The sequence below is a fragment of the Mesocricetus auratus genome, unplaced genomic scaffold, assembly GCF_017639785.1.
Source record: "Mesocricetus auratus isolate SY011 unplaced genomic scaffold, BCM_Maur_2.0 Super-Scaffold_100676, whole genome shotgun sequence".
In the NCBI taxonomy this organism is placed as follows: Eukaryota; Metazoa; Chordata; class Mammalia; order Rodentia; family Cricetidae; genus Mesocricetus; species Mesocricetus auratus.
In genome coordinates, this window is record NW_024429266.1 from 83,332,775 (window position 1) to 83,358,527 (window position 25,753).

A 25,753-nucleotide genomic window follows, 5' to 3' on the forward strand; every position below is an offset into this window, starting at 1 on the left:
ACAGCACCCAACTTAGTCAGATTGAAAATTATGGAATTTTTTTTTGCTTTACTTGTGGAATTTTTTAAAAATTGTTTACCAGGTTCCCTTTTTCCTTCTTTAAAAAAAGTCTTGATTTGTTCTAACTTTCTGAGTTTACAAAATATCGTATGGGGGACATGGGAGAATAGGAGGAAGAGGGAACTGGAATTGGTATATAAAATAAGATTGTTTCTAATTTAAATAAAAAGGAAAAAAGTATCCTATTAGCACATTCTGATTAGAATTTTGTGCTATGGAAAAAAATTGATGAGGTGCTGGGCACACCTTTAATCCCAACATTCGAGAGGCAGAGGCAGGTGGATCTCTGTGAATTCAAAGCCACCTGGTCTACAGAGTAAGTTTCAGAACAGCCAGAGCTATAGAGTTACACAGTGAAACCTTGCCCCCACCCCAAAAAATGAAGCAATATGTCTATACATTTGTAGTATTTCCACCTAAAAACACATGTTCATATCAATAAAACCTTTTAACCATCTTAGTCAGATTTATAGCTGCCTTTTTTCCTTTTTTAAAAATTTCCCTTTTTAAATTTTGTTTTATGTGTGTGTTTACATGTATGCCTGTGCAACATGTACAGGGAGGAAAAAAAAAAAGAGGGCATCTGGTCCCCGGGAACGAGAGTTCCAATGTTTGTGAGCCACTGTGTGGGTGCTGGGAGCCATACCTGGGTCCTCTGCCAGTACAGCCAGTGCTCTGAACTGCTGAGCCATCTGTCCAGCCCCAATAGGTGCCTTTATACTTTAACTTACAGGTGAGTTATAGGACTAGATTTCCACATGCTAAATTGTGGTGCCTCCTTTCTGAGGCCAGGTGATCTGGAGGATGATTTCCTCTGAAGCGACACTGGGATTTAGCCTCTTTTGTTCTCTTGGTTATACTTTATCTCAGTTAGCAGCCATTGCCCTTTGAGGACATTTACCTGAAGTTGGAGGGTGGTAGCCAGGTGCATCAGGCTAGACGGGGAGGAGGGTGGGGGGTGTGATGGGGGGGTGAGGACAGGATGGGGCCAGGTGGGAAGGGAAGGGAAACTGGGGCTGGGATTTGAAATTTGCCATAGTCGACTGCACATAGGGCAGAAGGCAGCTTCTCCATCACTTACCCGTTCGGGTTTCTCTCCAGCTCATTTAACAGCGTGTGGTCACAGTACTCAAAAACTAAATGCATCTTCCTCTTTCTTCTGAACACCTCGATGAGGTTCACAAGGTTTGGGTGTTTCAACTGCTGCAAAAGATTGGAAGCGCCCAGTTGAGTGGGTGTGTTTCCCCTTTCATCATTCTGTCTCTGGGCAGAAGTTTCTTATAGGGGGCGCAATGTGGAAGCTAGAGGTTGACATCAGATGTCCTCTTTAATTTTCACCCCCCTTTAACTTTTTTTAATACTAATAATTAACTGATTGTGTCTGAGTGCGTGGGCATGCACACACTCGTGAATGTGCAATGTCACATGTGTGGAGATCAGATGACAGCATGTGGGAATTGAGTCTCTCTCCTTACCAGTAAGTCCTAGGGATTGAACTCAGGTTGTCAAGCTTGGCAGCAAGCATCTTTACCTGCTGAGCCATCTTGTCTCACCTCTCCCTTTAATTTTTGATACAGGGTCTCTCACTGACATGTGTCACTTACCCTGACTCAGCTGACTGGCTGGCCAGAAAGCCCTAGGTGTCCTCCTGTCTCTACCTTCCCAGAACTGGGGTTATAGACACATGCCACTGAGCACAATATTTTACATGGGAGCTGGGGATTTGAACTGGAGTCCTTTTGCTTGCACAAGAGGCACTTTATTGGCTAATTAATTTCTTCAGCCCCTTGTACAGAATTTTGTTACAGTGCTTCATAAGATAAATGGCTCTTAGAGCCACAGAAACTTCAAGGTGGGATAAACTTAAGATTTTGTAACAAATCACTAACAATGGTAACTAAACTGTTTAAAACCCTCCGGTGATAGCAAAGTGCAAACAATGCACTACTATCAAACCACTGCGCAGCATATGAAAACTAGGAACACACAGGTCATAACATAAATGAAGAATTGAAGAAAAAGAATAATTAAGCAAAAGACTATAAAATCATCAGTGACTACATACCTTACACATTATCATGGACTAAAAAAAGTTTTATTTTCTTTTTAATTGTGTGTGTGCACACATGTGCATGCACACGCCCAGGCACACATGCACACGCGTGCCTGTGCATGTGCATGCACATGAGCGCAGGTACCTGAAGAGTCCAAAGAGGGCACCAAATCCCCTGGAGCTGGAATTACAGGCAGTTATGAGCCACTTGATGTGGGTGCTGGGAATCAAACTTGGGTTGTCTGCAAGAGCAGTGTGTATTCTTAATCTGGGCCCATCTCTCCAGTCCCCCTTTACTATGGACTTAACACAAATGTTGGCTGGATTTAAATGCAGTCTGGTTTCCAGTGTTGGCTCTCTGCAATACTGGATCCTTATTCTTTCATTTTTGTTACCCTTCGTATCACAGGCATCCCTCCAAGTTGATGTGTTTAGGTATTCTTTCCATCGCGTTCTTCTCTGCTGTTTGATTCGGCTGGTTGCTCTGATGTACAAATGCTGTCCATGTTGAATTCTATTGTCACATGGAAATAGTTCAGAAAGTAGTCTTTGATATTTTATTTCTTGTTTGTTTTTCTGTGCAATATAACATTACATACACGTAATTTTAAAAGTGTTTTCTGTGTGTGAGTGTTTTGCCTGTATGTGCCAATGTGCACTACTTGTATGCCTGGTACTTAAAGAGGCCAGTGTTTTGAATATTACAGCTGTTTAATTTTGCAGGCTCAGTGCCCAGTACAAAATTTTGGGCACATTCAGAACTTGGCATTGCACATCTGTAGATGACTATCTGCAAGTGTGGCTCCATTTACAAAAAAAAAAAAATCTGGGCTGGAAAGGTGGCTCAGAGGTTAAGAGTGCTTCCTGCTCACACAGACAACTTGAGCTCAGTTTCCGGCGCCCATGTTAGACAGCTCACTGCTTGTAACTCCAGCTTCAGGGGATTCCATACCCTCTTGTGGCCTCACTAGGCACCTGAACACACACACACACACACACACACACACACACACACACACACACACACACACACACGGCAAAACAACAACAAAATCACCCAACAATAGATAGGGAAACGAGACACATGAGAAATGTGTCCGGAACCCCAAATCAATTTGAATTCTGTCTACTCCCCTGGTGGAAAGAGCCGAAGGTCAAAGGGTGTCAGGGATCGTTTCACAACAGACAGGCTGCTTTGTGTTGTAGCAAAACCACAGTTTGGAAACGGGAGAGTTTTCCTGCCAGGAGGACCAGGGATTCACAGACCTGCAGCTCCACGCCCCCGCTGTGCCCAAGTTTAACCAGGACAAACTGTCCGTGGGCAGGCCTGCGGTCCGCTGCTACTGGACTAGTGAAGTTGCCTTAGCCCGCTCTGTGATGGCCCAAAGTGAAACAGGAAGTGTGAGGAGAGTGAGGGAAGTTAAAAAGGGATGCATTCAAGGCTAGCAATGGAGCAACCGCAAAAGGCAGGAAAGCAGCTCTGAGCCACCGTCAGACGCAAAAGGCAGGAAGGCAGCTCTGAGCCACCGTCAGACGCAAAAGGCAGGAAAGCAGCTCTGAGCCACCGTCAGACGCCTCACAGAGGGAAGGACGTTTGGCTATTTGCACCTTTGAGGGCATCCTCAGATCAGGGCAGTTTTAACTCAAATGTTTTAGACGTGGATCAGGGGAGCCTACAATCCCACTGCCAGAGAGTCTGGGAAACAGGAAGGAACCTAGGAGAGGTATGCATGGTACCGCCAGAGAAGGGGAATGAGGCAAGCTCTCCTGAGCTGATTGGGAGCAGGGGGGGGGGTCATGGAGGAGCAGCGGGGGAAGGTTAAGTCGGGGTAAGAATAGAGAAGAACAGGATAAGAAATACCATAATAGAGGGAGTCATTCTAGGTTTGAGGGGAGATCTGGCACTAGTGAAATTTCCAGAGATCTACAAGGATGACACCAACTGGCAAATTAAGGAATAGGGGAGAGGCTACCTTAAATGCCCATCACTGATAATGAGTTTGACGACTACCTTATATGGAATCCTAGAACCTTCATTCAGTGGCAGACACCCAAGTTAAACATTGAACTGAACCCCTGGAACCCAGTGACAGAGAGGGAGGAGTGATAAGCAAAGGGGTCAAGACTTGGCTGGTGAAACCCACAGAAACAGCTGACCTAAACAAGGGGGAGCTCTTGGACCCCAGACTGATGGTTGAGAGACCAGCATGGGATTTATCCAGACCCCCTGAGTGTGAGAGTCAGGGAGGAGGCCTGGACAATCTATGGGGTCCTGGGCAGTAGATCAGTATTTATCCCTGGCATACAAATGGACTTTGGGTGTCCGCACCACAATGAGGGATGCTCTCTCAGCCTGGACTCTTGGGGGAGGGCCTAGGCCCTGCCCTGAACGAAATGACAGACTCTGGATATCCCTTATGAGGAAGGGAATGGAGATAAGGTGGGGGGCTGGCATCTGGTAGGGGGGTGCAAGAGGGGAGAGGGAGAGGAAGCTTGGAGTGACATGTGAAGCAAGCTTGCTTCCAATTTAAAAATGTAATAAAAAAGTAAAATTAAAAAAAAGCAAAAACCAATTATAACCAGAGTCTCCTGGTTCACTGGTGCCCTCTGCTGGCCAATTGTGAGAGGGAATAATTTTAAATTCTTTGAGTAAAACAGTGCAATACAGGGAAAACTGCACGTGATATTTGAAAAGAAGAAATAATATCATTATTCTTCACTTTTACAAGTTTAAATTTCAGTTAAAATAACAGGGGATACTTAGAAAATGAAGGCTGGCTGTGTGCTTTTCAAATGTGTGTTCCGGTATTAGTGGCTTTTCCACCTCTGGAAGCCTGTTAGAAATGAGGGACTTCAAGAGTCATTCCAAATCCCCCACCTCCAGACTCTGCATTTCAATGAGACCCCCCCAGGGGTTCCCACAGGTGTTCATGTTGGAGAAGCTCACCCTAGGTCTTATAGCTCTAAGAACGGTTAGAATTTTAAGCTAGGAAAACATTTCCATTGAGAACATATGGAACTTCTACATTGAATTTTGTCAGAGTAAAAGCAATGGCAACAAAAGAAAAAAATGTTAGAAACCGTGTACATGACTGGGTGATAGCTCAGGCAGATCTGTGTTGACATCTACAGGGATACTGGGGGGCCATTTATGCTGGGATGTGCTCATGTAGCTTTGCTGGTTGGTTGGGAAACTGTGTGTGGGTAATATCCAAAAGATGGTCAAGTGGAGGGTGGTTGGTAAATAGCAGGGTCAGGACACTTAGGTCAGAGCGGATGTTTCCCAATCAGGGTGCAGTGTATGGAATACGGAGTACTCCCATGTTTTAACCACCGACTGCTATGCTCACACACATCAGATAAAATCAAAGAGGCCAGAGCTCAACCCTATTTCCCAAAGTTGCTGATCCCTGGTAATTTAAGTCCAGTGGAAAAGAAATTTGACTTTAAAATTCTTGGTCTTAGCTGGGCAGTGGTGGTGCCTGCCTTTGATCCCAGTACTCGGGGGGGGCAGAGGCAGGCAGATCTCTGTGAGTTCAAGGCCAGCCTCGTCTACGGAGCAGGCGTTAAATCTACAGAGAAACCCTGTCTTGAAAAACAAATTCTCGGTTGCCTTATGTACTCAGTTCAACCAATGCCTTGCGGGGGCGGAGCACGTGACCTACCTTCAGCATACGTATTTCTCTCAACGCTATTTTCTTAACAACAGGATCATCTTCGGATTCTACAAATTTTTTTATTGCTACCACTTGTCCAGATGACTTGTTTCTGCACTTGAATACAACCCCATAAGACCCTTCTCCGATCTTAGCCAGTTTCTCATACTTTTCCATTTGAGTTAAAGCGACTTAAGTTGGAGTAGTGATTGACTTGAAGTACAGCGATGCACCTAGAAAATAAGAACGACTCTTATCAATCAAACTACACCACTGTTCTCATAGTTTGTACATGGACAGTTTGCACGTGTTGCCAAACGGTTTATGTTCACTCTCAAATTTGCTATGTGTAGCAGAAATGAGAACTGTAGTGGTACTTGTTAGCACAGATCTCTATTCTCCCAACTATTGCACCGCCTGTAGAGTCATTTCTGATAAGGGCTCTTTGCTGACCATAGTTCAATGAAAAAAAAAAAATCGGGGAAGAACCTTTACCCAATCTATTGTTTGTATTATCCTGGAGGAAATGATTAAAATACAAGACTTTAAAGTGCAGTTCAAGGGGATGGACTTTTATACTCTTGAATATGGTGTTTGCCTTCCTAACTAACTCACCAGAACCCCACAGCGAAGGGGAAGAATTTTGCAACAAGACAGCGTACGAAACTCTATGCCTCCACCTGGTGGACAGAAGAAAGACAACCGTGGCTGCTGAACAATGCAGCTTTTCCTAATTAGGACCCCATGTTTGGGTTATGATATGAATGAAATGTGTATGTGTGTGTAGGAAGTGGTGTATGAGCTATGCATGTGAGGTGTGTGTGTGTGTGTGTGTGTGTGTGTGTGTGTGTGTGTGTGTGTGTGTGTGTGTGTGTGTGTGTGTGTGTGGTCAGAGGACAACTCATGGGAGCCAATCTGCTCTTACCAGTCCTGAGGTTGTAACCCAGGCTGCAAAACTTGCCTGACAAATGCCCTTTAAACTTGATCCACCTGTTCTTAGCTTTTATTTGTACTGCCGTGAGCGACCAGTTTTTGTCCAATTCTTTCACAATACTTCCATATCCACAGTGACTTCTAGGAAAATTGTGTAAGGACTCAGGCCCTGCCCCTGTCACCTGGCAGAATGCACTCAGGCAGTGCCCTGGTCAGCCCTGGGTTCCATGAGTACGTAGTCTGCACGCACATGCAAAGGACCCTTTAAAAGAAAGACCTCTACCCACTTATGTTCTCTTTCTGCTTTCTTCTCTAAAGGGCGCAGAATAAATTTCAAACTTTGGCATGATTTCTCACAATCCTTTCTACGCCGCCCTGATTTACCTTTCCTATTCTTTATGGTCTCTCGGGTTCTTCTCAAACTCCTGCAGCCTGCCTCCTCTGCTTATTTCTCAGTATGGAATGTCTGATCCTTCAGGATCCTCTTTCAATCCTCTTCATTTTTCCCAGTTCAACTCAAATGTCCCAGTCCCCAAAGGCAGGCTCTTTTGTGAACACACACGAAGCTTCCAATGCACACCCCAGTCTTTGCCCTGGACGTCCACCCATACCCCATTCTCTGGCATGCGGTAGGCTTTTAAGTCTTAGTATAGTTTCATTTTCTAATCTTCTTTTTCTCTTTTTGAAAGCAAAAGCCACAGAGCATGTTGATTATTAGTAGTACACTATTTGGGGCAAGATTAAATGGATATAGTTATTGGTTGAAAATGTTTTCCGTAGTTATTGGTCACCTTCAGCTTGAAATGGTATACCTTCCATGCCAACTTCAGAATTTATAAAGTAACTCTTGAGTTAATGGAGTTCTGTCTACAAAGACAGGAACAGGCTAGGGACCACCAGCGATTGCAAAAGGACACGCCTGGACAGACAGGCAGAAGGCTGATGACTGAATTTTTAAACCTTAGAGCGTTTCTATGGAATTTTCTTACTGTAAGGATTTACAGAATAATGTAGGAGAAAAGAACACTTGGAAGTTCGTTTCCACGACTGTTTCACAGACTAAGTCCCAGGCCCCAAGTGGTCTTCCCTAGCCTTGAAACTGTTCTTTCCCTTCAATATTCATAAAGCCAGGCATTAGTTGGTTGATTGGTTTGTTTTTAACGCTTTCCTGTTACATTTTAGATGAGGAGAGTCATCTTTCCACCCTGTTTTCCCTCCTCACCTGACTCGAGGTCCGTAGATGCACAGGTGCTTCCGTGTACCTGGCCATCCCCACCGCCTACCAGTGGCTGGCTCTCCCTGGGGTGCGCCCTGTCTGAGCCTCCGGAGCCCCACAGACCTTTCTCTCAGTCATCCCCGGACTAGGAACCCACACTTACGGCAAAGACTCGGGCGAGGGTGACGAGGGTGAGGCAGTCTACAGCCACCGGGGCCCTTAGCCCCGCAGTCTGCTGCAGAACTCCCGAGAGACCCAGCCACAGCAGCGTTGCCGGGACAACCGGGACGCGCAGGTCGTGCAGCTTCTGGACAAAGGTTTCCATCCAGAACTCTCTCGGCTCGGTTCGTTCCCTGCCAGGGCAGCCTTCAGTTAGTCATCCATCACTCTTAGCTCTTTTTACCTTGTGCTGTTTGGAGTCAGGTTCTGAGGCTGTGGCTCATCAACACCATTGTTGCAACTTAGCAACGATGCTCCAGAGTCCAGGGAGGATTCAGAGCAGGGGATAAGGCTGGTCACCCCAAAGGAGAAGAAAGCGAAGCAAACATCATTGAATGCGACATGGAGACAAACGTGTTACACCTCAGGAAAGAGAATTTGAGTCGTTACCCACAGAATAAACCGAACATCAAGACACACACACAAAACACCTACCATAAGCTTCAATTCTCTATCATTCGTATACACACACACACACACACACACACACACTGTCTCCTCCTCACCTCCCATTTCCTCATGAATATGCTCAAATATCACAATTTAAATGAAATTAAACCAGCGATCACCTGCATCTTGCTCCTCTTTCAAGACCAGACACACAATTCCACTAAATTCATCTAAACTGACACCTAGACACTTTTGTATGGTTTCTGCCCTTAGGCTAGAAAATATTTCTCATCAGGGTACCAAGTCACTTTATGTACAAGTCTGTGGGTCCATTTCCATTTTTACTAGACTCCTGAGATGGGGGGAGGAAGGGAGGGAGTTAGGGAGTGAGGGAAGGAGGGAGGAAGGGGGGAGCGAGAGGGGGGAGTACATGCACCATGACCTTGGGTGTCTTCCTTGCTTTTCACCTTGAGGCAGGGTCTTTGTTTGTTTTTGTGTGTGACAAAGTGGCTGGCCCATGAATTTAGGGAGATTGTCCTGTCTCTTCAATATTGCCGCAAGAGCATTAGGATTACAAATGGCTGCTCCTGAGCCCAGCTTTACATGAGTTCTAGGGATTCAAATTCAGCTCTTCACATTTGCATGGAAAACACTCTATCCACTGAGCCATATCTCCAGCCACAGGGCCTCTCTATTCAGTCCTGGTTATCCTCAAGCTTGCAATGTACAAAAGGCTGGCCTCAAACTGGGGAATCTGCCTGTGTTTGCCACTATGACTGGACTCCTCTCCTTTTTTTTTTTTTTTTTTTTTTAAAGGGATCTCATGTTTCTCAAGCTGCCGGCTTGGAACTTGATACATAGCTAAAGAAGACACTGACATCCTAAGTACTGGGCTGACATGTACACACTCCTGGTTTCTCCAAGCTACTTACCTATAGAGACTTCACGGGCCCACCTTTGTTCCCCTGCAGTGTGTCTGGTCCTTTGTCCATATGCTTTAGGCTCCACTGCACTCAGTGTCACTGTCCCTTGAACGTGCAGTACTTTTGCATGTCTAAACGATAGCATCTCCCCTACCAATCCACCCTGCATACTGAAACTTTCTTTTCCTCTGCCAAGGCTGTCTACAGCTGTCTATATATGTTTCTCTTCCCTAAAACACAATCAAGTTATCTTTTGTTAATGTTTATATTATATGTAAATTGTGTTATGTGTGTGTGTGTGTGTGTGTGTACACATGTATGGAGGAAGAGCATGAGAGACAACACATGAGAGCACCTTTTCTACACAGCCTGGCCCTGAACTTGTGACCTCCCTCTCCAGCTGGGATTACAGGCATGCTTGACCAAACTCTTATGCTTTTTACCTCCATTTTACCCAAGCACACTGTCCTTCCTTCCAAGCTGGAAAAGCAGCTAAACAGGAAATACCCAACAGATGTCAGGCATCTTTTCAGTGTTTCCAAGCTACACCCCCCACGGGTACTTTTCCTTCAATGATGGAAATGACTAAAACCTTTATTTTTGTGGTCTCTACTAAAACATGACTCAGACACACCCCCAACCAACCACAAACAACTGCCTTTTTTCAAAACCAGTAAGGACACAGTTAACAAGAAAGGCACCCTGAATGTTAGTGAAGACAACACTTTTTCCAGCATTCATGTGAATGATCTCTTCGGCTGGGCCTAGGAATTCACACTTGCAATTGCATTCTTGGGCCACATTCAGAAATGTTGACTTAAATGTAATCTGTGCCAGTGGTTCTTAATTCATGGGGCATATCAGAATAATTTATACCTCATTAAAACCAAGGTTATTGGGCCTTACTCCTAAAGAGTTTGATTCCAAGAATATTTTGTGAAAGCTTATGGTTAATGCATTTTTAGGCAGGGGCAGTATTTCTAAGTACTTGGTGGTTTAATATGGTGATGTTTCTGAGATGCAACCTACATCAGCTGAGGTTTAAAAGCATCATCTGCACTGGAACCAACACTAAGAGCAGAATTTGGTTTCTTAAAAACTTGACCACAAGACTGTTTTTCGGCTAGTGATATTACTCTCATAAAAATGGATTAAAGAATTAATGTTGATTATTCATAATGTATTAGGGAAAATAAATTATTGCTCTGATTCTAGACATAGAAATGGCTCTGAAATAAATGATCCAAGGTCGCTGTAACAGGTTGTAATCAATAGAAACAGCATCTCTTGGTCACCCCAAATTCATCCCACTTCATGTTTCAATCCCTAACCTTCAGGAATTCCCCAACACTACTTTGCTGTCCTATCTCAGGCTATGACAAACTATGTTCTGTAAAAGGCCTCACAGTAGACACTTGAGCTTTACAGACCAGACTGCTCCTCCCGAACAACTCAAATCTGACAGTGAAAAATGAACACAGTGTTAAAAAACAGGTCAAAACATAGGTGGTGCGTGTTCTCATAAAACTTTATTGATCAGAACAGGGGGGTGGGCTAGATATGATTAAGATAGTAATGTCAACTCTTGCTCTAACCAAAATACTATGAGTGTTGGATTTTCCTGACAGAATCCAAGATTCTACAAAAGATGCCTTTTTCTCAAATGTGGGAATATTATATTAAAAATATAAATCAAATAATGACGACTCTTTAGGGGGCACTTGGATATTTAAGACTTAAGTGCAAAACAAAGCATTTCTCCTTAACACTGTTAAGCCAGATGAGAAACAACTACTCAACAGCATGTTAAAAAACATGTTTATTTTACAGTATATACAATCAGGAACATATTTAAAACCATTATCAATTAAAATAAATGAAAAGCATAAATCACAATTTAGTTTGTTCTTAGTGTATACATACTCACATCAAAATATAAAGAACATATACCAAAAAGAGCCATAAGTGTGCATTTTGCTACAACTTGATATCTATCTTATTGATAAGATAGATACATTCCATTGGAAAAAACCAATCAAAGATGATTTTAACCAAACTAAGCTCCTGTGATGTGTAGTAACCACTGTAATGTTTATATGAGGTAGAAACTAAATTATTTTGGCCAGTATTAATATTCTAAATCAAAAGAAATATGAAAGTGATGATAAAATAAGGCCAACAAAAGTAAAAGTTCCATGAGAAATGTGATCACTTCACTCTGGAATGTGACATTGTTTCAGTGTGATGATGTGAAATGTCTAGTGTGAACTCTTTAACAGTGCTAGTGTAGTCTTGGTGCACACTGTACCCAGACGACAACGGCAGTGTTCTATCACGGTACCGCCACTCGGTGATTGAAGCTTTTTTCAAAGGTGTATCCTAAGCACAGACAAGCAATCTTACACGATTCTGCTTAAATACAAAAAGGATCAGTTACTACAACAGGTGGTTAATTGGCTTGTTTCACATAGAAAATGATCCAAACACATGTAAAAAAAGTTGTTGTGGAGCCAAATGCATATTCACGGCGTCACAGCTTTCCCCGTGACTCAGTACATCACAGATCAATACTCTGTGCAAGGAGAAATACCAGTGCACTTGCATTAAAATTAAAAACAAGATTACAAAATGATTACAGCTTGTTACCATTTTAAAAGTTACAAGATTTATATCCATATTACTAAATTACATATAATAAAAATACAATAGTGTTAATGTCGTTTCATTGCCAGCATCCCATTTTGTGATATAACCACACCCAAGGATATACTAAAGAATTCTTAAAATATTAACCCCAGTTGCAATTTAATCAACATTTACATCTGTACAGATAAGACACTTTTACATCTCATAAAAGTACATTATCTACATCAATTCTTAGTGTATGTCTTCAGCAAATAAAGTTTCACAGAAAAATACTGCTTATATGTACAAAGATTACATAACAATGAATTAAGCACTTGTGTGGTTCAATATGCTAAATATATCATACCACTTAAACAAAAACTTCTCCCATCTGTCTCATGCCACAATAAATTAGAAGGAACTGAAGCCAGGTGCCTGCAACTTCTGCATAGCTCCACGCATCCACGAGTGCTGCAGTGGCCAGGTCACTGTCTCTACACATCACTGTCAAGAACACCATGTCTTCAGTAGCTGTTTTCATGACCCGCCAAGATGTATAAATTGCTATTTGCTGTTGGGTTATCAGTTGGCCTACTTTCCAAAACCACAACTCTAAAAGTAAGAAGAAACACACAACAAAACAAAGTCATTTATTTATGAAAACTAACATCAGCTGGAAAAAAAAAATGCTCACGGCATCTCTGTTATAAAGCCCTCTGAAGGCTGCCCATTTGACTTTGGGCACAATAATTAAAGGGCCAGTTCCAGCTCTGGGAGGAGGTTCCTACTGCCTGCCTACTTCCAGACAAGTTCTTCAAGGACTTGGGGGTGAAGGGTGAAGGGCAAGGGATGAGGAGAAACCAATAACATGGGAATAACTGGTGGGTGGAGGCGTGGCTCTTCCTATTGATCATAAAACAATCTGTAGTTTAGCATCTGATGGTACTTCAGAAAAAAAGTCCAGAATCTTATCTGACATGAAAACTAATCGGTTCTGTTTGTTAATATACACTGTGACTGAGGTAAAACAGTCCTGTCAGGCCCATGAGTTCCTGCTATTTGGAAGATTTGCCTCTCAATAGTTTAAAAAAAATGAACAAACAGTGTTGAATATGCAGAAATTTCAATTCTCCTGAAAGAATAGCCAGCTTAACACTGGATCTGGAAAACATACTTAGCACTGGACGCTTCATAAAACCCATTTTCGTACCTGTCAGATCCAAGGAGTCTGAAAATTCTTGTGTTATCTGAAATTTCTTGTGTTACCTGTTTAGTTAAAAAATAATTTTAAAAAATTCCTCAAATTAAAGATATAAAATCTCTTAAAAATTCTTCCCTTTTTTGAATCAGTCTTGCTATGTAGCCCAGGACCACACACGCACTCCTGATCCTCCTGCCTCTGTCTCTTGAGTACTACATACATACATATATACATACATACATATATACATACATACATACATACATACATGCATGCATACATACAGCATTTCACCATAGTTCACAGGCAACATTATAGCAAAAACAAAAACAACACCCCACAAACTCCCACAGTTTGTAGGATGGGAAAAGGTCTCTGCTTCATTATGTGTTATAATCTTGTACTCCCATCAATTTTTTAGTTAAGGAAAACCTTAATTGTGGCAAATTTGTAATAAATCCTAAAATGCTGGTGAAAGAAAATTACTTGCTAGATCATAGACTTGCAGAGAAATTTTTAATGAAAAGCATGAAGTTCATTTTATTCACCTAAAGTGTCCTGTCATTTCTGTTAACGTGAATGGCAGAGCCTCAGGCATCATCCTGCCAGCCAAATCTGGTTTTTGCACGTTGAGTGGTTGCTATGTAATATGACAGTAAACATTTAAAAGCCAGCGCAGAGTTTGACTCTTTTAGCTGGGATTTCAGGTGAGATGTGCAGTCGGGTGGGAACACTTCTGGTTCCTGTAGATAGGACAGGAATGGTCCCTCCCAGCATCCCTCTAAGCAGATGCAAGTCTATCGTGCGGGACTGCTCAAGAGTAACAAGCCCGTTCCCACTTCTTCTCTGTTCTTTCTGGTGGACGTATCCTCAGTGTGAGCAGCTAACTGCTGACCGCTCAAGGAATAAAGACTGAGCCTATGAAAAAGAAGAGTGTGGCTTAAAGAACACAAACTAGTCCAAACTGCCTCTAGCAACAAACCCTTCACAGTGTTGGAGGCTGAAACCTAAACATTCAATTTGATATTGAAATGAAACTTATTCTGCCCAAACCCTACAAAATGACGTTCTAGAGACACCAGTGTCTCTTCACCTCTGGTGTGACACACTCTGGTGAAGGAGAGTCCTTCACTTCAGCAATGGTAGCTCAGTCCTGTGACTGCTAGGGAAGCAGAGCTTTGCCAATTAGAAGATGGGACATTCTTGGAAGTGTATTGAGAATCTCACTGTGTAGTTTAAAAAAGGCCTCCATGTAACTTGTTGGACAAACTTTCTTTCCTCCTTCTTCCTGTTCCCAAACCTCTTTTTCTATTTCAACCTGCTCAAATGATGTCGCTGAGACTGCTTGTGGATCCCAGGGAAGTTTTTGACTGTTTTATCCGCCTATAATATTTTAGGGGCAACCATTCTTCTTGCTCACACTAACCAGCACTGCCAGCAGAAAGGCTAAGCTGCATCAAGTATGTCACGTGTCTTAAGCGTTATTTCTTACAGCAGGAAGCGCTCACACAAAGGGGACAACAATCATGCCACATGAATTAAGGCAGCTAGGGTGGGAGGCAACATACAGCTCCTCAGTGCTTGAAGGAGGGACTGAAGCTGTTTGGCTAATGGCGTGGACAGAAGGTTCTGGAGTCTTAGAGTAGGTGCTGCTGATCTCACCACTGGACTGAACACCAAGCATAAATAGAGCTATTGCTGGGATCACTTAAGAGCATTATAGTGTTGAAAGAATTGCTTCAAACAGATTTTGTATCATCTACTTCATTTTTTTTTAAAGGACTCACAGTCAGACATTATGTGGTGAGAGTCCAAATTGGAGGTCTCCATCGGGTCCCTCCCCTCAGAGATTGGGGAGCCTCTTGTAAGAGAGGGAAGAAAGACTGTAGGAGTCAAGAAGGGATGGAGGACACCTGAACATCAACCACAGAATCAACTAAGTAGGATTCACATGGCTCACAAAGACTGAAGGGCAAGCACAGGGCCTGCAAGGGTCGGCAGCAGGTCCTCTGTATGTGTTCAGGCTGTTAGTTGGCGTTTCTGTGGGCCTCCTAACAGTAGAAGTGGCTATACCTCTGACCCTTTTCCTCCAGTGGGTTGCTGTGTCCAGCCTCGATATGAAGGTAAGTGCCTAGTCTTAATTGTATCTTGTTTTGTCCTGTTCGGCTGTCAACTTTTGGATGCTTTTCTGAAAAGGAAATGGAGGGGGAGTAGATCTGGGAAAGAGGGGAGGCAGGGAGAGCTAGGAGGAGTGGAGAGAGGGGAAACTCCAGTTGGGATGTTCTGTATGAGAGAAGAATCTAATTTCAACTTTAAAAAAAAAAAGGAGACAGGTCTCACTATGTTGCCTAGGCTGGAATTGAACTCTTAGCTAAAATGATTCTTCAGCCTGAGCTCCCTAACACTAAGATGACACTATGCCTGGTTCCTTATAATTACTTAACAAACACACTTCAAAAAAGATGGCTTACCTCATTAGATCTAAAGCTTCTACCTTGCATACCATGTTTCCAGAAAGCAAGCACACTGTCTTGTAGACAAACTAAAAGGCAAGAACAACTCAGTTACTGGTTAGAGCTCAAAAGTTCAGTGACAAGCATCCCTTCATTCTGCCTATCCTGCACAGCAACGGTAATCTCAGTACCACACAAATCTGTCATCTTTACCTCTGGGATTCAAAACATTTAACAAATATGGTGCATTCACCTTTATGGTATGAAAAAACTTAGGCATTTGTTTTGGTAAAGTAACTAAAAAGTAAAACGTAAGAACACACAGAAATGTACAGTCAACAGTAGAGAAGTCATATGCCTTTCTCCCAATTATCAAATCTACATGTTCTACCATGTTTGCCTTTGCTTCAAACAAAGACAAACACACCTAGATCCCCTCAACCCAACCCACATCCCATTTGGCTCGTCCTCCTCTCTTGGACAGCACTGCAATCAACTTTATATTAATCATCCTCAGACATGTTTACATTAACTAGTTCCACATGGTCATGGTAACTGTCATCCATTTATGATGAGCAATTATTTCTACTTTTCCTTATTATAAACGATGGCACAACAGCCATCCTTGTACATGTTTCTGAAAACCTGCACAGTATTTTCTGAGGCACAGCATTAGACACAGAAATAGTGGGACACAGGGCACAGACAAAAATAAGGCAAATTTCAGTTTTACATGTTTACATCTTTCACTTCCATATTTACATCTTTGGAATAGTGTAACTGTGAGGAAGAAATCTGATTTGTTTCCTGCAGCAAACTAACGATGCTGGCATCGTTTTCCCACTGACACACAACAAAGTTTCCATTTACATGTGGTCCTTGTATTTACTCATTCTGCTTTCTGTTTATACCTGTGTTGACAGACAAACTTTTTGCTCTTGGCCTTACCCTCTGCCAATGTATGTATATGGAAAAAAAACTTATTTTATTGGGAAAATATGCAAAAAAAAAATGCCCCAAAGCTCAAACCCCAAACCTCTGTACGTTAAATACTAATTATTCTTTTCTTCAACACCACACTTCATAATCATTTTTCTTTTACTTTAAAATACTGGTACTGCCAGAAATCCCTTCCAGAAAATATAACAAATCATGAGAAAATGGCAAGAATTAAATTTCTGTTTTTTTTTTGTTTTTTTTTTTTTTTTTGAGACAGGGTCTTGCTAGGTTTCTGAGGCTAGACTGGAGCTTGTTACACAGTCCAGGCGGACCATGACCTCTGAATCTTCCTATTTCAGCCTCTAGGGTTCTGGGAATGCAAGGATGCATCACTACTCTCAGCTGAAGGAACTCTTATATACCGACAACTCTGTGCAGCAGGCAATGATGGTAAAAGCACAGCAGGATGTACCGGGTGCCAAGTTTTTAAGCACTTAGTAGGGAATCGATAGGATTCTGGAGGATGTGAACTCATACACATGTTTAAAGAAATACCATTTAAGTTTCTTTTGTGAATGCCACATCTGTGAGGAAGGGAACATTTACAGTGTATGTGATCACTATACAGACTTAGAGAAGGGAGAAAAAGGGAGCCTGATAGTGACCTCATACTATTAAATTCAAAAGAAAAGGGCCCTAACAATATATATTTGCAAAGTCAGTAGCTATTAGACAGATCATTTAAAAAAGTTCACAAAGAAATACAAAGTAACAAGTCACCTATGGATTCTATCTGGAAATCGAAGGTGAGTTCTGACGATAATTTCCTGCTGGATTTCAATCTTCCTTGGAGATTCACTATCTTTATACAACCTAGAGAAAAACAGAAGTCACTCAATAGTATGAGCAGAGGAATGTGACCCGAGAAGATAAAAATGGAAACTTACAATCCAAGCACACAAGAATGGTGTCTCTCTCCAGCTGGGTTACATGGGTGACGTTTGTCTGTGGTGTATCTACAACACAAACACAGTTGGATAAAGTTATAGAAAAATACAAAATTTATCATGTTTTTCTTAAACAAAATAAGAGTTGCATTTTAAATGGATGGACATCTCTTGCAGGTCATGCACAATGGCTGCACTGGGCCACTTGTGTTCTGATAGTGATGGAGACAGTGGGCACAGCAGAGCTGGCTCCTGTCAGTTTTACTGATAATGAGGGTGCCATTTATATTTACATTTAAACAAAGAGTCTCCTCTTGTAAATTATGGTTCTGGCCAATTTCTGATTTTAAACTCAGAAGATCTGTGCTGCGCTTTGAACATCACCAGATTGCAATTGCCTAGCTCATGTGACCAGTGTGTAGTAAATGAAAGAATTGAAGAGTTAGACAAACTACTTTTTAAGTATAAATAAGCTAAAATACTGATGCTTTTGTCAGGAGCTCTGAATGTGTCTTTGGGGTGTGTAGAGAGTTGTGTGTGTTGTGCTTGCCTGTGCTATGTGAGTAGGCTAGAGGTCAACATGGGTGTCTTCTATAATTCTATTCTTTTGAGACAGGGCCTCTCACTGAACCTGGAGCTTGCTGTTTCAGCTAAGCTGATGGCCAACAAGCCCCTGGGGTCCTCCTGACTCTGTGCCCTAGCACTAGGTTACAGATACACAACACATGGTGCCAGGGATCCAAACTCAGTTCCTCTTGCTTGCACGGAAGCACTGTATCCACCACGCCATCTCCTAGGCCCCAGATTATCTTTAGGAAATACTGATGTCCTAACAATACTCTCAAGATTTCCCGAGAAACTAGAGTGGAAGAGACAGGCAATAGAAGTTAAAAACATAAGTCATTCCCTTTATCTTTACCTCATAAACTCTGAGAGATAATTCTCTGCATTTATGGAAATCCTTCAGATAACACCATGTTAAGTTTCTTGGAAGGGAGCTATTTTAAAGTCTTTCATCAGGAAATGAGGTCTTTATGAAACAATTAGAGTATATTTAAAATTAAAACACTTCAAAGAACTAAGACATTATTGAAACTAACTGGCAGCAAAATATTTCTCATCCAGCAAATCTTTTCCTGTTAAATAACGACGAAATTAGAAAGCAGGTGTGTCCCAGATGTCTCACAGCAGAGACAGTGGCTAATGGAGCATGTAACAGACTTTGGGAGAACTTAAAGAGAAACCTTATAAACAGTGCTGTTTAACACCTTGGGCTTCATGTGTTGTGAATGCATTTGATACCTTTTATCCCCAACCTCAGTATAAAAGTTCCTCTGTGTGTGTGTGTGTGTGTGTGTGTGTGTGTGTGTGTGTGTGTGTGTGTGTGTGTGTGTGTGTGTGTTTGCCCGCCCGCCCGCCCGCCCGCCTGCCCGCCTGTCTGTGTTTTTTGTCCCCTCTCCCTTCTTCTTCTCAGCCCCCATCCCAATCCAATTTTCTGACAGGCTGTTACTCTTAGCCAGACTGGCTTGGAATCTGTGTAGCTTGGACTGGCCTTAAACTCCAACAATCTTCCTGCGTCACCCTCCTGAGTGCTGAGAATACAGGTGTGAGCCACTAGGCCTCTGCTTCCTCTTCTTTTTTATTAACAGTCTTCCAGACTTCTAACGAACTCCTGCCTAACAATATCTTACTAGAAAACTGCATCTTTCACATTTCCCCTTTGAGGTGTCTATTCTTTATTGCAAAGCATTCCATGACGGTGTGTGTGTGGTGTGGTGCTGTTGTTTTGGGGACAGGGTCTTATGTAGTAGAGGCTGGCCTTGAACTCACTATGTAGCTGAGATTGGTCTCGAACTCCTGATCTTCCTGCCTCCACCTCCGAAGTGCTGGGATTACAGGTGTGTACCACCACACTTGACTCTACAGTATTTTTAAAGAGAAAAAAGTAAAAGGGGCTTTCACCATCAATAGATTGTTTGAAAATTAAAGATAAGACATTTAAAGGTTATGTTTTTTAAGTGTGAGAGTTCAATCTGGTATATTTACCCCAAAACTTATGTTGCATGTCTTTTATTTGGCTATAGTACAACATGAATTTCAAACTATAATCAAATTTCTATAAAAGGACTGCTCAGACCTAATATTTGCTAAGGTAATTAGGGTAAATTACCATAAAGGAAGTGCCAGTTCAGCAACTTGGCAATATAAATTTAATATTTGAAAAAATAAATTACATAGGAATTATTTTCAAATATCCTCATACAAAACTTCAGAAATATTAACATATGCAGCTGAACTTTAAATCACTTAATGTTTCAATAAAGATACTGAGTACGAGAACACCAATTATAGGAGACATCTGTACTCCAGGTAATGGTGCTTCCCTTGCTAGGCATTGAGATTTGAGTACACATGGATTTAAAGAAAATTACTGTATTATTTATATGTTATGGGTGTTTTGCCTGCATGTCTCTCTGTGTACCACTTCCCTGCCTGGTCCTGAGGAGGTCAGAGGAACCCCTGCACAGATATGCCATGTGGGTGTTTGCTGGGAATAGAACCCTGATCCTCTGGAAGAGCAGCCAGTGCTCTTAACCACTGAGCCATCTCTCCAGCCCCACACTATGCTCTTAAAGCATGGTGGTCTCCTTTAACATTACCAGCACTGACTGTGACTCTCCAAAGGAAGCACTCTGGAGTGGGGACCGAGGAGTACTGACAAAGCTCACATTTGGGAAGCACGAGCCTTCAGTAACTACCCAGTGATCACGTTTACTGACACCTTTACTAAAGTGATACAGTGTGACTAACAAGGTAAAAATTATATTTAAATACTTGAAAATATAAATGCTATCTACATTTTTAAAAATATTTGTTTTTGAGACAAAGTCCTTGTTATGTAGCTCAGGCTAGCCATCTCTCTGATTCAACATCCTAAGTGCTGGAACTCTCAGTACATACTTCCGCGCCTGGCCTCTGGCAGCATTAAATGGTTCCTTTAATAATATGCTGAAAGACTCAATCTTTATGTGAGTAAGTAGCACCAAAGAACTGAATTCTGTAAAACTCTAAAAATTAGTGTGGAAAGAGATGGAATGCACTATCAAATATTAAGAATACTTGCTCATATAGAAACTGTTACTTGGTTTTTGAGAAACATGATTTAGTTGGAAATATTACTACAACCTTTTCGAAGTAAAATCATTCGAAAAGGTTGTGATTTCTATATTTTGAGGGGGAGAGAGAATGTTTGGGATTAGACGCCAAGCTTTGTATATGCGCTTTTTAAGACTTTAGTTTTAATTATGCATATGTAGGGATTTGTACACATGAATGCAGGTCCCTTGGAGCTCAGAAGATCCCTGAGAGCTGGAGTTGCACGTAGTTGTGAGCTGTCTGGCATGGGTGCTAGGAAACAAACTTGGGTACTCTGCAAGAGCAGTGTGTGCCCTTCACTTCTGTGCCTCCTCGGCTGCCCTCCAAACACCAGGCTTTGTGTACCGTGCACTCAATGTGCACTCTGCCATGCTGCCACACCCACCAGCAGCCTACAGAAGTGACCAGAACGTATTTGTGGCCTTCACAGCTGTCCGAAGTGCATGACTTTAAGCAATATGTTCCTCAAAATTCTGACGACCACCCTGGTATCTACCTCACTTTAAGACATAGGTGTTGGTATGAAAAACATTTATCAAATATATACAGTTATGGTTTTGATCTGAAATGTCTTCAATAGGCTCATGTCTTGAACCTTTCATTTTATATTTTTAAAATGTATTTACTTGTGTGTGTGCATGTGAGTTAGTTACAGTATGGTGTGGAGGCCAGAGAACAACTTGCAGGAGTCAATGCTCTGCCATGTGGGTCCCGGAGACAGAACTCTAATCATCATGTTTGACCGCAAGCACCTTTACCCACTGAGCCTTCTTGCTGACCCCTCATCTTTTATATTTGCTCTTGATGGGTTGGTGGTGCTATTCTGAGGAGCTGTGGGATCCTTAGTAAGGAGGGTTCTTACTGGTAGAAGTTCACCAACAGGGACAGGGCTTTCAAGGTAATAGCTTGTCTCCTACTTCGTGTCTTCTTCTCTGTTTTCTGGTTGGGCATGATCTAAATGGAATCATCACGTGCTCCCATTGCCATGAACTGCTCTGCTCCACTAGGCTTCCCTGGCAAAGTGGCTGAAGCACTGTGAATCCATGAGCCCAAATCGATCTTTCTGAAGTTGTGCATTGTACGCATTTTGGCCACAATGATGTACAAAATAATCAAGACACATAACAGATTCACACACCAAATTCATTTCCACAATTACTGTATGAACATTCTATAATGTTTTTCAGTCAAATTGTTTAATATGTTGAACACACTAACTATACTGTAGAACATGTTATCTCTTCTCCCAGTTTACTAATAGAGAACACTCATTGCCTTTAAAACAACCACATGCAGTGGCTTTATTACGTAGTGACCACAAACCTGATTCTGTAAACCATGACGAGGTAGAGTTTGGATTGACGGTCTCAAATTGAACCACTTGGTTGAAGTCTCGCCCTCTGCTGACCCCAACACAAACCAGAGGATACTCCTGCTCAGGGACCACCAACATCTCAAACATCCGGAGTGGACATGGCATCGGAAAGTCTATGTGCTGGAGAGAGACACAAACACACTGAGCAGAGGGACCGAGGCCACATCATCCAGGAGCAGCAGTGAAAGGCCTGAGTCTCCCCAGATGCAGACTCCCCCCCCTTTCTGCCCTCAAGACTGTTTCTTGCTCCAGCGACCCAGAGTGTGAAGATTAACTCTGAAGTATGGACTGTATCAACATTACAATGAAATCACACACTTGGATATGAGTGTGGGAATCTCTCTAGCATAAAGAGAAGTTCAGGGAACTGAGTAGTTAGTCCTGAGTCACCAGATAAGTTCTTCAGTTGTACTCGTCCACTTGTCTTACCAGACGAGCAAACAAGGAGGGAAGGCAAGAAACACCACCCACACATGAACAAAAGAGAAACCTAGCCTCGCAGCTCAATTGATTCCAACAATGTATTAACTCTGATACAATGCACTCTTTAACTTTATGTAACATTAAAATTATTTTTATGTTGCTATAAAGAAAACAAATACATTCCCAGTTTGGAGATCTGAAATTAAAAAACACTAACTTCATTCATAATCAGGAACAAAACAACAAAACATGCCCATACCCACCAGAATGGCTGTGAGAGCCAAGTAAAGGGTGCTGGCGACAGACACTGGGACAGCCACACTGATAAAATACACTATCTACCAATGTTGAACACTTGCATTTATCACTCAACAATACTCGAGGGCATCAACAGAACAAGACCAAGCATTCACAGGAGACTATGCAAAGTGTTCATGGCAGACTGTTTAGAAGAGCTAGGAAGCATCCAACTGGCCATCCGCAACAGCAGGGATACAACACTGAGGCCAGGAGCGGGTGTCAATCTAAAACTGGAGTTACAGATGGTTGTGAACCATATGCTGATGTTGGGAACTGAAACTGTGTCCTCCGGAAGAATAACCATGGATTCATCTCTCCAAACCTAAATCTGTCTCATTTTTAAAGTAACAAATTTAATGATGTGTATGTATGTGTCTGCAGATCCTGAGGAGGCAGAGGTGTTGAATCCCACGGAGCTGGAGTTACAGGAGGTGGCAGCCACCTGATGTAGGTTCTGGGAAATTAACTCATGTCTTCTCTAAGAGCAGAATGTGCTCCTACTGGCTTTCTTCAGCCCCACCTTCCATGTTTATCACTGGGTGATTTAAGGAACTTTCAGCTGTGGTTAAGACTACTAAAGCAGGAAGTAAACACTATTTCTGGATCTTTTCTCTTTCTGAGCATGTAAGAAGCTAAGAGGTTTTGACTCCCTGTAAAAATCAGGCTGAGTACATATGTTACTAACAGTATGGATTCCTGACTTAGACCCAGGTGCTCTTGGTGAGTGAGGGCAGCCCTCACATCTGACTTACTCTAGCAAACAGCATTGAGTCTTTAGAGTGAGAACAGTGCTATTGGAAAGATGTCTAATTTAACCTTATTTATGATAAAAACAAAGAACAGCCTAACGATACAAACACTGCCACAAATGCCACCAAGAGGAAGAATACAGAAAGCAACTCTCTGAATGCATCCAATAAACAGAAACAGTTTAGAAGCACTGAGAAAAATAAATATCAAATTCACAAACAAAATGTATGGTGTATAGAAGTCACAAAGCAGACATAAAACACATCGGGAAAGGGGTGAGGCAGTCTTGCAGGAGAGGTCGGTGTACACAGACCCCATCCTGGAAAGCTGGCCACAGGTCTCACCAGACAGTCAGGGCAAGGTCTCCAGTGCCATTCACTTAGAAAAGAGAAGCCACAGAGGGGCAACCTGTGACTTGTTGCATCTTAGACAATGTGTTCCCCCTGCATGCTTTGTATGTTCTATGTATGTGTCATGTGTGGAGGCCAGGAGGGGGATGTCAGGTGTCTTCTCCACCATCTGTTTCCTTATTCCTTTGAGACAGGGTCTCTCGATGACCCCAGAGTTTGCTGTTTCTCTGACAGGCAGGTTGGCCAGCAGCCCCCGATATCCCTCTCCCTAGCCTCCAAGCCTTGGAGACGCAGGTGCCCATGACTACACCCCCCTTTTTACCATGGGATCCACACTGAGGGCCTCCTTCATGTGCAGCAAGCACTCTTACCCCCGAACCACGTCCCCAAACCCTCCTGCGTGTTCTTGATCTTTCTAGCTCCTGTAATGGGGAAATGGTCTAACATAGCAGAAAGCGACCCACGGCCGTCCTTGGTGCTGAAGCTTAATTGTCCTCTCTGTGTGTGGGTAAGATACAGTGGAGATGCTTTCACTTATAGAGGTAAAGAACGGGAGAGGCAGGAAGGATGCAGCTGAATAGAACAAAGAAGAAGACATGGAAAGCAGGGGGAGACTGGAAAAACCAAGCTGTACAGACATTCCCGTTCCACTTAGGGAAATACTTTATTGAACTAGGAAAAATAAAAGAGAGGCTAAAAAAAAAGCAAAAACAAAAAACAAAAACAAAACCAACAACAATTTTGCCTCAAATAGGCTGCATGCTATAGGAAACAAATAAAGCTACTTTCCTTTAAAAGCTTTGATTTAAAGAATTTCTGTTGCAGTGAAATTAGTTTTGGAACTACTCAAAAGGTTTTCAAATTTTCTTTAGTATCGAGGAATCCAAAGAGTAATGTTAACATGAGAACTAAAGTTGGCTGTTTTGTTGTCTGTAGACTTCAGGGGACATCCTGTTCTGTACCATAGTTCTGAAGGTACCTATGCCAGCTCTCTGACCCTGATTACTCTACAGGGACCAAATACTCATGAAATACAACAACACAAGAGTAAAAAAAGGAAAAAAAAAAAAAACCAAAAACCAAAAACTAGGTAGGAAAACTTCACTTGATGTCTACTTGGCGTAACTGCTGTTCTTTATACCTAAAAAAAAGATTTTCCTTCATTTTCTTTGTTAGTTTTTGGTTTTTTGAGACAGGGTCTCATTACCCTCGATTGGCCTTGAACTCCTGACCCTCTTGCCTCCATCTTCCAAGTGCTAGGATTATAGGCATCACCATCATATCTAGATCCTCCTTGAAAATATATCAAGATGAATTATAATGGAAGACCCTCAGAAATGTTCTCCTGAGATCATGCTATACCCTAACCCATCTTTCTGGTTTCTTGCAGTATTTTCACAATGTAGCTTTTACAATCTTCCACATAAACCAAAAATCATCAGAATTGAGAATTAGCTGAAAAAAGTTTTCTCTTAAAGAACAGAAAAGCTAACAAAGGGCTTATACTAAGGATGCCAGGAATGCTTACCTTAATTAACATAAATTTCTGCATTGGTTCAACCCATTCTAATAGAACAATGCTAGTCTGAAGTGCTCCACACAGGTATTTATGGCCCGTGTAAGGATTTCTTACTGAAAAGGCAAAAAATTAACATCAGTTTTCTGAGTATGTAAATTCCTTATATTATACTTACATGCCCCCTCCCTCATAAAAAAGATTAACAAAAGCTCCAAAGCAGGCTGCTTGTTTGTTTTTCATTACATACAAGGGGAAATGGAACAAG

At 42.1% G+C, this 25,753-nt stretch overlaps 2 protein-coding genes across 17 annotated transcripts in view; both read right to left on the minus strand.

The window, feature by feature from the left end:
* Positions 1-8,396, minus strand: part of Cdkl4 (cyclin dependent kinase like 4) — a 42,563-nt gene extending 34,167 nt beyond the window's left edge. The window contains exons 1-3 of one of the 4 annotated variants that reach the window (XM_040739006.1): positions 8,082-8,361; positions 5,779-6,002; positions 1,142-1,263 (exon numbers count right to left, since the gene is read on the minus strand). In XM_040739006.1, coding sequence (XP_040594940.1) covers positions 1,142-1,263; positions 5,779-5,946 — 290 coding nt within the window. In that variant the 5' untranslated portion in view covers positions 5,947-6,002; positions 8,082-8,361. Of the gene's footprint in view, positions 1-1,141; positions 1,264-5,778; positions 6,003-7,924; positions 8,041-8,081 lie in introns of those variants that run through there. The other 3 variants (XM_040739005.1, XM_040739004.1, XM_005077233.4) reach the window with 3 other exon arrangements.
* Positions 8,397-10,960: 2,564 nt separating this feature from the next.
* The window catches only part of Map4k3 (mitogen-activated protein kinase kinase kinase kinase 3), a 150,161-nt gene continuing 135,368 nt past the window's right edge, over positions 10,961-25,753 (minus strand). For 9 of the 13 annotated variants that reach the window (XM_040738991.1, XM_040738995.1, XM_040738994.1 and 6 more), the window contains 8 exons: positions 25,498-25,601; positions 22,095-22,266; positions 19,446-19,535; positions 17,616-17,684; positions 17,449-17,541; positions 15,748-15,818; positions 13,286-13,341; positions 10,961-12,687 (listed from right to left, as the gene is read on the minus strand). In XM_040738991.1, the coding sequence (XP_040594925.1) occupies positions 12,600-12,687; positions 13,286-13,341; positions 15,748-15,818; positions 17,449-17,541; positions 17,616-17,684; positions 19,446-19,535; positions 22,095-22,266; positions 25,498-25,601 (743 nt within the window). In that variant the 3' untranslated portion in view covers positions 10,961-12,599. The remainder of the gene's footprint in view (positions 12,688-13,285; positions 13,342-15,747; positions 15,819-17,448; positions 17,542-17,615; positions 17,685-19,445; positions 19,536-22,094; positions 22,267-25,497; positions 25,602-25,753) is intronic. The other 4 variants (XM_040738997.1, XM_040739002.1, XM_040739000.1 and 1 more) reach the window with 1 other exon arrangement.